The 16,104-nt window shown below is 41.0% G+C and overlaps 1 protein-coding gene across 10 annotated transcripts in view; it reads right to left on the bottom strand.

Annotated features, from left to right (window-relative positions):
• Positions 1-12,877: 12,877 nt before the first annotated feature.
• The window catches only part of LOC478678 (IQCJ-SCHIP1 readthrough transcript protein), a 710,941-nt gene continuing 707,714 nt past the window's right edge, over positions 12,878-16,104 (bottom strand). For 9 of the 10 annotated variants that reach the window (XM_038583737.1, XM_038583732.1, XM_038583736.1 and 6 more), the window contains one exon: positions 13,098-13,524. In XM_038583737.1, the coding sequence (XP_038439665.1) occupies positions 13,473-13,524 (52 nt within the window). In that variant the 3' untranslated portion in view covers positions 13,098-13,472. Of the gene's footprint in view, positions 13,525-16,104 lie in introns of all 10 variants that reach the window. The other variant, XM_038583731.1, reaches the window with a different exon arrangement.

Genomic DNA, 16,104 nt, shown 5'->3' with positions numbered 1-16,104 from the left:
AAAAAAAAAAAAGCAAAGAAGAAATGGGATCAAGGAGTCACTAAGTTTCCTTCTGAATCTAAAAATGCTGTGATTTTATAAATGATCCTATAGTAGTTCACATTTAAAAGACAGTTTAGCAGACACTTTGGAAAGATAAATGCAATTTCTTTGGGTTGAAATTTCAGTAATTTTATTAAACAAATACCTATAGAGAGCCAGTTATGTGCTTGCACTCTGCTCGGTGCTGGGGAAATGTAGGACAAAGGTGACAGTGCCGGTCCCTTGCAGGCTACAGGGAGACATGACAGCTGTGTTCCAGGACCAGCAATGGCCTGAGCTTTCTATTTCTGACTCTATTATGTCCCTAGTCTGCTCGCTGTAAAATGGAGTCAAATTCTGATAATTTATTGTCTATCTCCTCTACTAGTACAGAGGACAGGAATTTTGTCTCTTTTATTGATTCTTGTATCTCCAATAACTGGAATAATGCCCACCACACTGTTGGCGATTGATGCATAAGGTATAATGATGGAGCACAGATTTGAAGGATATATTTAAAAGCAGTAGAAGAATGAGCTAATACAGTGGTATTCAAACTTCAGTATGCAAATGCCAAAAGACTTTCCATGAAATGGATGGGGATATATTGCTTTAGGGAAATAAATTTCCAGAAACTTCAACTTCCACACCAACCCTTTCTTAGAGTTGATTTGCCTGGGAACTGCTGAAAAAGTTGTCCTGCTGGCATTTCCCCCATCTTCCCTTTTATAGTCTTCTCTTACTCAATAAATTAATGGTTTTTCTTCTAATCTTACTGAAATGCATTCCCCAGGTGGTAAAAAGCACCTGAGAAAAAATGCCTGGGGGTATAGGGCTGGGTTTAAGACAGTAAACGGCCCTAATGACTAATGCATTTTTGCAAGCCAAGTGGTCTTCAATTCTTTTGTCAACAATATTTAATAGAACCTAATGAGTTGTCATCTGATAGATGGCTAGAAAGAATTTTTGATGGTAGATCAATCACAATGTGATATTTGGCATATATTTCAAAGGGAACTCAAAGAATTGATTGACATTGCTGTAATAAGACACTTTCCATTTCCACCTACTTATTTATGAACAAGTTTTCTCAAGGTTTATATCTATAAAAACAAAAATGGAAAAAAAATCCATAAAAATGGAAATAGAAATGATGGAGAACTCTTCTTACTCTGTTAATAATTAATAAACATTAAATACATGAACAAAATGGAAATTTAAACAAGTTCCTCTCAAGAAAAGTGCTTTTCCAATACGATTTTCTTTTTATTCTATAATTGTTCAAAGTTTATGATATATTGTTTATTATGTTGTTTTATTGATTAGTAATAGTCATTATAACAATAACCATATAGAAGAATTTTATTACTTATAGTCAAAGGAAACTTAAAAAAATTAAATTGATATTTATATACAATTTTTGTGCAAGGAAGTTTGATAGGATGATCAATAAAACATTTCAAAGAATGAAATAAAATTACATTAGGACTAAATTTTAGGGGAAAGTGGAATGGAAATATAAATTCAAGAATAAACAAATGACATGAATATGAGATTTCCAAAAGTTAAGAACTTGCTCATTTATTCATTTTTTAAAAATGAAGTGATAGTCAAATTGCTTTCGTATTTAAATTCCATTGGATACATTTAAAAGATACATTCCATTGGCTAAACCAAGTATATTTTTAAATGTTTAGAAAGTTCTGGAAATTAGATTATTTGCAATTCTTTAAACACATGATGGGCAAATTCTGAAGTGAATATAGTAAAGTATGAGGAGTATTTTTCTAATGTATGTTTATTTATTTATTTATTTATTTATTTATTTATTTATTTATTTATTTATTTATTTTAGGGAGTTAGAACTATCTGCATGAGCAAAGGGAGAGGCAGAGGGAGAGGGAGAGAGAGAATCCCAAGCAGACTCCATGTTAAGCATGGAGGCTGACATGGAGCTTGATCTCAAGATCCCGAGATCATGACCTGAACTAAATCAAGAGTCAGACACTTAATGGACTGAGCCACCCAGGCACCCCGAAGGAGTATGTTGTTTTAAACATTTTGGGGGAACCCACCCAAGCAGGTTTAAAGAGTACTGGGCTAATAATACAAGTGAGACATTCTAATTCTGGCTGCATGGTTGCTATCAAGCCTTGGGAAATGCCCTTCTCAATCCCTCTCTGTCCATTTCTCTTTCTGCCAAAAAAAAAAAAAAAAAAGCACACCTGCTTATTTTCCCTTTTTCTCAGGAAAATTCTGAGCTCATATGAGATAATGAAATAATGTGAAAGGTCTAGATTATTTCCTGGGGGCAAATTGGACATCTCTGGGAAGTTTTAATAACTTTTCAAGGCTAACAGGATACTGGCTAGTTCCCCAGAAAGTATGCCTGAAAGATACTCTTATTACTACCTTTATTTCACTGTAGCCTCCCATTTCCTCCAGTTTTGATTCAGCCGTTGGAACTTCATGAAAGTAATCTAACACCATAGGATTAGTTTCTGCATCTCTGCATCAGAGGGTTAGCAAGAAGAGACCTAGCTCTATTTAGGGCACAGTGCAAGGTTCTACTCTGGTGGTCAGGATGAGAAACATAGACTCTACAACAGGAGAGCCAACAAGCCTTAAATACCTTCCCAGAAGGCTATGGGGCACATGTATCATAGCCCAGAGAATATTGTCTGAGGTTCTTTTTTTTTTTTTCCTTTTTTTTTTAATTTATTTATGATAGTCACAGAGAGAGAGAGAGAGAGAGAGAGAGAGAGAGAGAGGCAGAGACACAGGCAGAGGGAGAAGCAGGCTCCATGCAGGGAGCCCGACATGGGATTCGATCCCGGGTCTCCAGGATCGGGCCCTGGGCCAAAGGCAGGCGCCAAACCGCTGCGCCACCCAGGGATCCCTTTGTGTGAGGTTCTGAGTATTGTCACTGTAAACACCTATTCAAGTAACTGAGGAGAGTCCATCCTCGCCACATGGGCCCCTTCAGCTTGGTAGATTATCTGACATATCTTGTATGCAAGTCCTTTCCTCCCAGCTCATAAAATTCATTAGGTTGTGATATCCAGGGGGCCTAATGTGCTTTGGAATTGGCTGTGCCTCAGAAGCCTTATGAGAACTTTGAATTTCAAATGAGGACTTTTAAGCCACCTGCGATCTTGAAAAGTCATGGAGTTTTAAGTTGTTGCATAAACCTAAGAACTTGTGGTGAAATGGTGGTGGGGAACTGCATATGAAAAGAGAAGCTAGAGTAGGATTTCTCCGTAAGATGGGATAGGACATTCATTCATTCACTCTTTCAATGTATATTAGATTTTGTCAAGTGCCATTTGCAGGTAAATGCCCTTCCTGTTCTCAGGGAGCGCATCCTCTGGTTGCACGAAGGTGAAAACAATGGCAATACTGTACAATTACCCACATGACACCGTGAGAGCAAAGGAGAATAAAGAGCAAATTCTATCTAGGAAGGCAAAGAAAGACATTCCAGAGGAGATGGTGTTTGAGCTCAAAGCAGGGAGGAGGTCATTTCAAGAATAAAAAATGTCATGTCTCCCTGGAGACCAGGGGGAGCTTGGGATCAACAAGAAGCTCAAATGTCACCCGCTCAAAATCAGAGGGAGAATGGCTTGAGTTAGGCTCGATGGGAAGACAAGTAGAAGCAAAATGGGATATTATGACCAGCGGAGGATCTGGCTTCACACTAGCTGCACGAACTCATAGGTTGTCATCAGTTCTTTCTCCGTGTGCCCCTCTGTCTCTCAGTTCCACTGCTCTCCTTAGCTTCTGATTCTTACTGTCTCTCCAGAGTAAACAGATGGCTGCCAGACTCTTATTTTCTCAGTCTAGCAATTCCAATATCCATATAGCAATGCCAGGGAAGTTTCTGATTGCCTCTGTGGAGTCTCATGCACAATAATAAACCAATTATTACTGGAGGTTGAGGTGATGGGAATTCTATCCTATGTGACTTCTTGGGCCATTCCTGTGCTCCAAGGGGCAGGCACCAGGTCCGACAGCCCCAGCAGAACCACAGAGAGTGGGGAAAGACATCTCCAAAGAAACTAGAAGAAGAATGGGAACATGCACTGGGTCTATAAAAAGTGTAGCTCCCACTGACCACAAGAGCAGAATTTGATTACAACATGGCAGTGGAAATATGGAAGAGGCAACAGACAAAATAGGCTTTCGGGGACTGAAACTGACATTGAGCCTTGGTTTTTAATCAATTGATCTTCTAAAAAAAAATGGATTTCTGTCTTTGGCAGTTACCCAGATGCTGCCACTGGGAGAAGATTGCAGGCATTGGTATCCAGAGAGGGCTAAATAGAATTAAATAAATAAGCAAAATAGTTGATAGATAGATAGATGATAGATAATATATATATATTTTTCGTTTATGATACTTTTCTTGATTTCCCCAAAGAGTCTGAGGCAATTTACAGGGATGATAAAGTAAACTAAAGGTCATAGTACCCCAAGCTCTTATCCAATTTATTATAGGTGGACTGCAAATATAGTTCTTTGCTTCCTGGAAGCCAATGCAAAGAGGGCAACATGATCAAGCAAAAAGTTGACAGTTATCAGGTGCCTGAGTGGCTTAGTCGGTTGTCTGACTCTTGATTTCAGCTCAGGTCATGATCTTAGGTTGTGAGATAGAGCCCTATGTCAGGCTCTGCACTGGACGTGGAGCCTGCTTAAGATTCTCTCTCTCCCTCTTTCTCTGTCTCTCCCCTGGCATGCGCAGGTGCGTGCACACACATCCACTTTCTCTCTTTCTCAAATAAATCTTTAAAAAAAGTTTATGATGATCATCAGAGAAACATGATTATTATTGATTCTGAAACTTGAAAAGAATCTCTCTTCAGGCACTCATAAAGTTGTCATTGTATAAGGTTGTAGTAATATCATTTTGTCAGTAAACATAATAAGATATTTGTGGTTTTCAGTAGTGGCTAATGTCATATAGCTAAAACATTAGTTAAGAGAAGTCATGTACTCTAACAAATCCAGAATATTTTGAAATCTTAGAAAAGTCTTTCAGAAGCCAAGTGAACTCAGCAAGTTGGATGAGGATTAGCGTTTATTGTGAATCTCTTTAGTCAGGGGTATGAGTTCCCCATCATTCCTTACTGTCTTACACCCAATTTATTTCAGTTACTTGTATTACCAGTCTGGCCCCTAAATGCATTTGCATATAGGACTTCTGGAAGAGATATACATAATCCAGTGGTCCAAATCCCTCTCCACACTTCTCCACCTACATAGCAGGATACTTTGGCATCCCCCCCCGCCCCCGCCCGCCCCATAAGGTGCCTCTTATGCTAGTTTATCAAATACCCCTTCCATTCTCCTCTAGTCTTTTTCTTCTTCTTCTTTTTTTCTTCTCTAGTCTTCTTTGGGCAAATCATCACATTCACCCTTCCCTGCTCTTGGCTTTAGGACTTGGAAAGTAAAGTTACCATCTTCCTAAAGACTCAGAACCCTTGCTTGTAGTGCAGTGAGGCTGATCCATGTTTTTGAATTGTTTGCATGACTGGCCTGGAAACTGAAGCCAAAGGAATTCCCAGTGAAAATGCTTTCATCTTGAGCCAAGAAGCCTGGGTAACTTTGAGTTGGGAATGACCATAGCTGCTTGTCTCGGAAATCTGAAGTAGCCCTAAGATTTGGCTTTCATTTTCTGGTGTGATGTGAAAGCAGTGCTTCTTGCCTACTTAATTGGTAGTGGAGGAAAATCCATGCACACACCTGAAATGAGAGTCATTTGTATGTGAACTTCCTGCTTTCTTTGAAATTCAAGACTCTGTGGTTGAATGTGTGTATTTGGCTCCCACTAGTAAATACAGAGGCTCTTAACATATAGGAAAGCAGCTGTGATGTTTTAAAGAAGTAGTTAACGGCCTCAGATGAAAACAACTGTTGGATGATTTTATAGTCTGAAATTCTTGACAATGAGTATAATTTAGGAAGTGATACACATGTGTGTACTTTTCAAAAGAGGAAGTGGGCATTTTGAATTTTTATTTTAGTGTATTGGGGATAGCATTGTTAGTACTATATTGGCACACCAGCTATGCAAATCAGGGGGCTGGGTTGACCATAAAAGAAGCAAGAGGGAGACAACATCAGACTTGAAATACAATTTAGATTTCAAAACTGTGGTGATTTATCTAGGACGCTTTTTTTAAAGGGGCAGACGGACAACAAATTTCAAATGCAAAGAGAGCCTAATTAAAGACTTTTATTTTAAATTTTTTATTGTTGGATTTGCCCCTTTCCTGCAAACCTCATTAATTTATATTTCCTTAACGATTCTTGCCTGTTTGTAGGCAGGTAGCCCTTAAATCAGCTTGGGAAGTAGGGGAACCTCAAAAGAGGTTTATAATTGCTTATGTATTGCCTATAAGACAAAACCTCAATTATTCAGGCCCTCTCAGGTCGCCTTTGACAAATGCCTTCCAGGCCTCAGCATCCTGGGGTAGGCCTGGCTCTAAGGCTCACCTGGTCTCTCCGTGGTGACTCAAGATGTGTCCTCACAGAAATGGCCCCTCCCTGAAAGGCATGCTGGGTGGCTCTCTAGCTCTGACTCTCACAGAGGCAATATCCCCCCAGGCGACTCCTTGGCAAATGGGCTCCAGGCACCAAAATGCATTGGAGGAAGTGGAGGCAAGGCCCCAGTGGAGCTGCCACCCTCAGCAGACGCTGTCGGGGCCTGGGGGCCTCTTACCGAACAGCACTTCTGTTCTCCTCAGTCCTCACATTCGCCTCTCCTGCTCTTGGCCTCGAGGCAGGAAGTGAAAGCTCTGTGTCCCTGAGGACCGGTACCCCCACTTGCAGTGTGTGAGACTGGTGTGGGAACTCCGAGAAGCCCCACGTTCTCGTCCACTCCCACTCTTGGTTTATCCAGAACTGCAGGGAGATGGATTTATCACTCCCATACAGAACATCCCACGCCTAGTTATTCCTCCCGAGGCATTTATTACTTCCCTTAAAAAATGACTTGGCCTGACAGAGTTGCCTGGTACTTCATTCTCAATCTGATTTGCATCTGAGAAAATGACATTTCTTAAAACCAGCCTCCTCAAGCAGAAGGGACGAGAGTCCTTCACATCACTGGAAAGAGGAAACAGACGCTTTGTGATGAATCAGTAAAGTCCTTTCTCCTTGTTGCCTTAAGAGTCAACACCGTTTTCACCTCTAACTTTTATATCTAAATTGCTCCTAAGGTGAAGTATGGGCTCCTGGCTGTTTGTGAAATGCCATTTCTAATACGTGGGGATGCTCTGTGACCTAAAGAGCCCCCTTACAAGGTGAGATGACACGTCATTACAGACTGTAATTTCTACCAAGAACTAAGAGACATCTGGAGCGAAGTGATTTTATGAGGCAGAAAATTAAAGAACTCACTTCCAGCCTTGCTATGTTCTACCAGAGTCAGGATACATGCCACTATTTTCTGCAAAGCCAAAAAAGCAAATAAGATATTGATTGAATATAAAAGAAGAGAGACTCTAGTAGTAAATAATCACCGAGAAAGTGTGAATGCTTAGTCTGGAGGGTGAGAATAAAATCTCTTTTCCCTTAAGTACTGCTTTTCTACCTCGTGCACTTATATAGTGGTGCAGGGAAATGGATTCAATAGTTTTTAAACAAAGGCCATGTTATAACCACAAGCAGAATACTATTCTAGAATCTAGAAAGGTATGAAGAAAATTATGCTATAGCAAAGAATTTCTTACAACCAATTCGTTCTGGTGACTCGTTTCCTACCAAAGCTATTAAATGAAATATTTGGATTCTCACTCAGAAATTAGGAAGACACTTTCATTTTGCATAGCCAGACCATGAATTCATATGTTATTTAATATAATATTAATTTATACCGACTATGGACTATAAACCTCAATTAAAATATTCTGGAAAACTCATTACCCATCAACCTATCTCATAATGAATGTGTCATATCTTATTTAGAAAAAATAAATGACTGTCAGCGCAAAAGATAATTGGGTTTTCTAAGCATCAGAGTTCAGCTGGCACGGTAATAATCAAAATGTGGTCTTGAGGATTGTAGAAACCTAAGGCCCTTCCAGGTGGACACTTGTAGAAGTATCCTGTAGTCGCTTGATAAATATTTACGTCTAGCATCATAATAAAATCTGGTTTCTGGTTTCCTGTTTCTGGCATGAGTTGTTTGTTCATGACAAGTCTCATTTTGACCCTGTCTGGTTTCTGCCCCAAAGGCTAGAGAAAAAGAGAGACTGGGGGATAGGATTTCAACTAAACTGAAGAGGTCCATGAATTGAGAAAGGGTAAGTCACTGACTTAGAAGATCTTCTAGAGAAAAGAGGTGGGTCTCCAGCAGTCACATGGCATGATCCTTAAGAAATGCAGGGTTTGTCTTCACAGACCTGGGTTTGTGTTCCAGCTCTTTCTTAAAGCACTGTGGCTGTACTTGTTTGGACTTTATTTATTTATTTATTTATTTATTTATTTATTTATTTAGGACTTGCTTTAGTTAGTGATGGTAACGCTGGCCATTGTAACAAGGAGGTTTGATGCAGTGTAATGGCTCAAACATATTGTAAGTCACTTCTCATTCCTGTAACTGCCTGAGGCAAATCTGTAAGCGGCAGGCAGCTGTGTTCATGCAATGAACGCAGGGACCCAGATTCCTTCCATATTGTGGCTCTACCTCCCTCTAGGTCCATGTGATTTTGGCTGGTGTAAGGAGAAGGAGAACACATGAAGAATGCAAACCTCTTCTTAGAAGCCTCGGCTGGAATGAAGACACTTCACACCAACATCCCATTGGTGAAAATCTATCGTGGGTCACTCTCGATGGAAGGGAATGGGGAGTGAGAAATGTAGTTCCTGTCTGTTTAGCTGCTTGCCAGGTAAAACTCTGTAACTATGAACATGATGAGGAGGGATGCATTTTGGCAGATGGCTGGCTCTATCTGCCATAGGGCTGCTTATCAGAGTCAGCAGAGATGATACATTCGGCGGAAGGGAAGTCGTGGGATTGCAGATAAAGAGTCTGGAGAGGTGAAGGATGTAAGAAAGAGTCAACCCATAATGGGGAAGCAGGCTTGAGAACAGGCAGATTAAAATGGGTATAGGCCAGGCCAAGGGTCTCATCCTTCAGCTAAGAGGAGAGGCATCAGACATCAGGAAGAGTAGAGTGCCACCAGTTAATGCAAGTGTCAAAAAGGGGTTCCAACGATTAGAGACTTTCTCTTCAAGGGAAGCCTCTCTGATTGGTTCTGTACTGAGGGCAATAGTTACCAGAGTGGCTGAGGTTTGCCTCAACCTTCAAACAGGAAATGGAGAAAAACCTGTATTCAGGATGAGAGTCCTTACAGGCTGTGTAATACAAACACACACACACACACACACACACACACATACACAAAGAGAAACAGTTGTGTCAAGGAAGTGATGCCCATGCTCTTTTTAAAAAATCTTTATTTTTTAAAGATTTATTTATTTATTCATGAGAGACACAGAGAGAGAGAGGCAGAGACATAGAGCAAGAAGCAGGCTCCCTCCAGGGAGCCTAATGCGGGACTTGATCCTTGAGCCAAAGGCCAACACTCAACTGCTAAGCCACTCAGGTGTCCCAGACACCCATGGTCTTTAAAGATGAAATGATGACAGATGAAAATGAGTTGGTGTTTGTCAAAAAACATCTAAGCCTTTTGTTGTAAGGAACTGAACTTCTCTGCAATGGCCTCACCTGGTCTTTCCTACCTTAATTAGCTTTCTGTACTCTGAAGTATCTAAACATGATACCAAGTAACAGTTAAGGAGAAATGAGGTCATCACAGAATAAAATCACAAGGTGATGTAAGTACATGCATGCTCATTGGATCACTTTTTAGTGGCAGAAACTTGGAAAGATCCTTAATGTCTATCGTTTAAGGGAATGGCTGAAGTAAGTTTCCACCATACTGGGGATTACTATACAGCTATTAAAAAGAATGGCCTAGATCTGTATATACCGACCTGGAAGGACGTCCATGGATAAAGCAGGTTGTATAACACTGTGTTATGTGATCCCGCCTTTGTAGAAACAAACGAAACACAAAACCTATATGTGTGTATTTGTTTGTGTAAGCACGGAGAAGAGTATGTAAGAAGACATTCCAAATTTTAACATTGATATTTGGAGGAGGGAGGTCTTGAAGATTGGAGTTATTAACTTTTTCCTTAAGTATCTGTTTTCTAAGTTAATGATGAATAAACACGAGAAAACCCCACAAGGATGTGTTAAATCTCAGAAACTGGTAAAATACAGAATGCTTCCTCCATCCAAACCCTGATCATCAATAATTATTGATGAGTATCTCATCAATACTTCTCCTTTCAATAATTATTTTCAATAATTATTTTCTGAGTATCTCCTGTGTGCCAGTTGCTTTCATGGACATTATTTTATTCAAGGTTTGGAATAATCCCAAGAGACCTTACTTACAGATGATGCAACAAGAGAAAACAGAGCTTTAGTAACTTGTTTGGCATCACATCACTGGAAAGATGGTGGAGTAAGCATGTGTACCCAGTACCTCTGGCCCCAGAGCCTGTGTGCTCTTGCCTGTGCTTCACTCTTCTAAAATTGAAAAGAGAGGTGGCCCCATTCCCTACTTCTTAGGTCGGGTAAGCCTGGTTAACTAGAATGGGTCTTAGTTAATGAACAGAAAGGTGATCTAGAGCAGATAAGAATCCTGTTGGGAGTAATCCCAGTCCTTGCTGAGAAACCTAAGTGAAAGGACTGGAAAGGCCCAATCTTGAAAGAATCCCCTTGGTGATGAGTCACTTGGTGACATCTCTCTGGGGGCAGAGAAGTACACTGGGTATAATCTTCTTTGAGGGTCTCAGGGAGAAGAACTGCTCTTACTTTTAGCTGGTTTTGCCCCAGCTGAGGTGTTTTCAGGGGCCCTCATGTGTGTCAGCTTACTCTCTTCTTTCGCCAGCTAGGAGCTCTTAGCTATGATTATGGGCTTCCAACAACTGAAGAATTTAGAGGCCATGGATTTCTTCCAGAACACATTTCTAGTCAGGGATAGCATTAAGACAAAGAAAAAGCTCATTTCTAGATTTTTGTTGGAATTGACAATTCTGGCAAGGATTTAAAAAACTAGGAATGGGGGCATCTATGTGGCTTGGTTGGTTAAGCATCTGCCTTTGGCTCAGGTCATGATCCCGGGGTCTTGGGATCAAGCCCCACGTGTTGGGCTCCCTGCTCAGCAGGGAGCCTGCTTCTCCCTCTCCCCCCTGCTTGTGCTCTCTCTCTTTCTCTAATAAAAAGAAAAGAAACAAAATAGGATAGTTTCTCTTGGTGGGCTGAGCTTTAGGATGTAAACCTGAGGCTGTGGATGACACAGGAGGTTTAGGTCACGCTACTGCAACTTATGTGGGCACAGGCATTTTTTGTGGCACTTTTCCTAGGTTGGTTTGGCTCTCTCCAGAAATTTCAAATTAGTAGGAATAGGTTTTAATTAGACAAACACCTAGATATTTTAAAAATGGCTAGAGAAAAGTTAAAAAAGAAAAATGTGTAAGGCAGTGGTTCTCAATATGAGTATCACTGAAAATCGAGATGTTCAGGCCTCACATCCCGGACCAATTAAATCAGCATCTGTGGGGCTGGACCCCAGGCCCCAGTGGTTTCTATGGTTCTCCAGGTGATTCCACTGAGCAGCTGAAGGTGAGGCCCACTGGCTCACTGACCAGTACTGTCACCCAACTGAACCAGCAAAGGTCCGGAAGCTGAGCCTGTTCTCAGGGCTGAGGTCCCTCTGGGAGATCATGGACAGCTGGCGCAGGCCTCCGCAGCTCACTTAGAGAGGATCCCTCTTTGGGCTCCTCACCCTTCATTCAGTGATGAGCAGCCTATCCTGCTCAACAGCCAACTCACAAAAGGCAAAACATATTTATGGGCTGCATTATTTTTCTGTTCCAAATGAAAATAACTTGACTGAGGCCCATAAAAAATGATTAGTGTTACAATTTTAGATAACCTATTTTGCTAAATAGAAGACTGGAAATTGGCAACTCTTCATACCTTAAAATATCTATCTGGATATTTTTGAGAAAGGGAAAGGTGCACAGTTGTCTAAACTTCTGTCTTCATGTTATATAAGTGACGAATCACTAAATTCTACACCTGAAACTAAAATGAATGAATGAATGAATGAATGAATGAATGAAACTATCTTCAGATTACATCACAGACCTAATAATGAAACCAGGTGTTCTGTGGTTGGTTCTGGAATGTTGATTGCACATCTCTGCTTTAGCTTATGATTCTCTAATACCTGCAAGGACATTAGTTAATTAAGTCAATTTTGAAACTCTACTTATTGGGGAACAATCTGTCATCTACTTCAGACTTGACATTTTTCTTCAGGAGACCAAAGAGAAGTGGTTAAAATCTGAAACATGGCAACAACTGGCCTTGGGAAAAGAGTAAATGCAAGCATCATTTGTTCATGTGGCAAATTGTGTAAATGCAGTTTTGATGTGGTAACAGGTTCTAAGAAGACCAGGGGCTTGTAAATAGTGGAGTGCTAACATTCCAGACTGATAACAGTGCTGACGGAAGTGCTGATTCTGATGTTGCTGAGGTTGTCTTTTTTGGGTCATACACACACATACACTCACATACACATTCTCTCTCTCACACGCGCACACTCTCTCACACCCTTCACAATCTTCCTAGCAATGCTCTGCATTGTTTTCCTTGGAGCACTTTAGTTTTTCACTGACAAATGCTTCATCGTGGAGAATTCAGCTGAGGAAGTGTGAAGAGGTTAGAAAGAGAGCCAGTAACGGGCCTGCTAGTGAGCAAAAAGACATATCCTATGAAACAAAGTTTTAATTTTTATTTTACATATTTATACATAAAACTTTCAAGGAACCCTCTGAATCCAACAGAATGTTAATAGCACATCTAAAAATGAACTTCAGGTAGTCAACATTCACAAAATGTTGAAAACTGATTAAAATGTACGTTTTACGGAGAGCTACAACTTCACTACGAGGCAGGCATGTATTTTCTGACTTGTATAGATAGCACCGTCATTTACAGTTCTTCTTTAAAACTACAGTGAAGAATGAAAGTAGTCAGTGGTAAAATACTGCTCCAACTTAAAATCTCTAAACAAATAAAAATAAAGTTAAAACTACCCTCTTTGATAACCATGACTTGTGATGGTGTCAGTACTGTACATTTTTTGTAACAATATTTTATTAAAATGCCTGATATTTAGTGGCACAGTAAAAAAATTAAAATAAATTAAGAAGCAAAGGCCAATCACTGGACGTTAAGCTTCAGACATTATCAATGACTAACACTGATATTCGTTTGTTTCTGCGCCACCTTTAGCAATAGCATTTTTACAACCACAGAAGCAAAAGAAATTCTAGCTTGTCCTCTGGTCGGATGGCTTCTTTCACTTTGCAGGCATTTTCTCTGCCATGTGCTTCTGCTGACTTTCCGCATGTCTGTAAGATTAATCATACCATTAATTAGTGCTAACAGGAAAGATCCAAACTGGTTTCTAATCCAGAGCTAGACCAATCCCCCAAACTGAGGTTCAGAGCTATTCATCGCGAAATCCAGAGAATTAAGACACAGTCCTTAATTCAAATGGATTTGCCCTGTTTAATTTTTATATCTCATGCATGATTCCTTTTATTAAGTCACTAGATTAACCTGAGCATGGTAGCTGTCGCTACTTTTGAGAAGAAAAAGCACTGTGTTTAAAAAAAAAAAAAAAAAAGGAGAGCGAGATACGTATCTGGGGAAAATATATCCAATAAATGTCTACTATGTTTCTACGTGCCAGGTACTGCTCCTGGCACCCTGGATCTGGGGGTGAGCTGAGTGACGTCTTTGTTTCCAGGGCACATATATTCCAGTGGAGAGGGACAAACATGGAACGGAGAGCAAAGAAGGAGATAGCAGACAGAACATGGTGCTAAGCAGAAAGTCCAAACAAGGTGTTGCGATAGAAGGGAACCATGTGACAACACACGCACATGGACACAAACTTAAGCCTTCAAACAGCTCTTTGACAGAAACTGAAGCCAATCATCTAGTTCCCCTCTTGCAAAAGCTAATGTCTTCCTGACAAACTGTGCGTCTTTGTAGATGCCGAGACTTTCCACGTTTGCCTACGTTCCCCCCTGCACTCGTCCTAATGGCATGACCATGGCAGTGAAGGTAAGCGGAAAGTAGGAGAGGGAGTCTTCTAAGTCATCGAGCCCTGTTATGGCCTGTGAGCCCCACATTCAGCCAACGCAGCAGCCGGCCAGCGGAGACAGAGGGGGAAGAAAGGCCAGGCTGCTGACATCACTTCAATGTGCACCAATTAAACATTCTCTCAGAGAGTGATAGGGTTTGACATCTGCAAAAGACGGATGTTTTGAAGGACAGTTTTAGGAATTTATAAATTTGGCAAGAGAAAGCATCTAAAGGTTGTGGTTTCCAGCTGCAATCAAAGCTTCAGGGGTAGTTTTTGGGTGCTGCCTAGATTTGGATAGTCAATGACGTCAATTTTACTCATTGGTTGTGTGCAGAATGTCTATCAATGGTACAGGGGAGGCAAACCACAAATACTTTCAGAAATAGGGAAGTGACAAAAGTGTCCTTGCCACATTCAACAGCCCACAAGTAATTGGCGATATTCATTTAACAATAAAAGAACTCAAGAAAAAGATATCAACCCCTTATTCCAAAAACAAAAACAAAAACGCCCTTCAGCAGATCCTGCCATGGCTCTGTTTATGTGCATAAAACAGCCTGGATCATTTCCATCGAGTAGCTTATGGGCCTTGCTCCAATTCAGCTCAAGAAATATCTTGGTGCTCACTGAGCTAAGATTCCACTGCTGCTAATCAAACTATAGTTTCTACAGCAGTTTAAGAATACGTATCATGCACGGCAAGGGTTTTTCTGAGAGGGAAGGACAGGAAGTAATTTCAGAAAATATTGGAAGTTGGTTGTTATTTTGAGACAGACATACAAGCATGAGTTTCATTAATATTTTAAACAAAGAGGGAAAGGGTTTTACTCCATACAACTAAAAGGTTCTCATCAACTATGAAAGTCCTTTAATTAGCATTTGTTTGACGCATGCCCCACAAGGACTCCGTTGTTTTTTTTTTTTTTTTTTTTTTTAAGGACACCTTTTTTAGCAACAATCCTTACTGAGGACCTGTGCTGGGCAGGCCTCTCCTGGAGATGGACGATTTCACACATGATTACGCGCCACATGGAAGGGATGCCATGTTGCCAGGAGCACCAAGAAGAGGGTCCTAGTCCAGTCTTGGGTGGTGGTGGGTGGGTGGGTGGTGTCAGGGAGCACCTTCCTAAAGAGGCTTGACTTAAAGCCAGTGTTTCTCAAATTCAGCTCTGCATTGGAATCATCTGGAGAGTCTTTAAAAAATCCGAAGGCCCAGGCCACCCCACAGAATCATTAAATCAGGATCTGTAGGGGTGGGACCCAGGCATCCATAGTTTATAAAAGCTCCCCGGGTGACTCCAGCATACAGCCGAACCTGAGAACCACTAATGTGACTTGACACCTGGGATGGCAGAGGGTCTCATTATCTACTGGACAGATAGAGGGAACAGGTGAATGGAACCTCCCAGCCCCTTGCTCTCCACCCTCTGGGATCAGGCTGCAAAATTCTGACATTTCTGCCTTAGGTGTGTTTAAGTCTCCTCCCTCCACCAGCAAGGTTACAGCTTGCAGCCAGGGATGGACACAGGAACTTCTCGCCACCCGCTCCACTTTAAAGGGTTCCTCTAACACCTTTAAATTACTAACTCCTCTCCTCTTCACCCCGTGGTGCTGCCTGCCCTGTGTCCCATGATCACACCACCTGAAAGGTATTAAAAAAAAAATAGACGCTGCCAACCTAAGTGCTAACTTAACACTTTGAGGGAAGAGAGGAGCCCCACGGCGTCCCCCTTGCAATGAGGAATGCCAGCGCTGCTTTGAGGAGCAAAGAGAAGGTCTCCACTGTCACAGGCAAGTCACAGAATTTATGAAAGAGTTCACATATTTCTTAGAAGAT

The sequence above is a fragment of the Canis lupus genome, chromosome 34 (assembly GCF_011100685.1).
Source record: "Canis lupus familiaris isolate Mischka breed German Shepherd chromosome 34, alternate assembly UU_Cfam_GSD_1.0, whole genome shotgun sequence".
Lineage (NCBI taxonomy): Eukaryota > Metazoa > Chordata > Mammalia > Carnivora > Canidae > Canis > Canis lupus.
The sequence above is the reverse complement of the archived record's forward strand: the minus strand, read 5'-3'. Positions and strand labels throughout refer to the sequence as shown.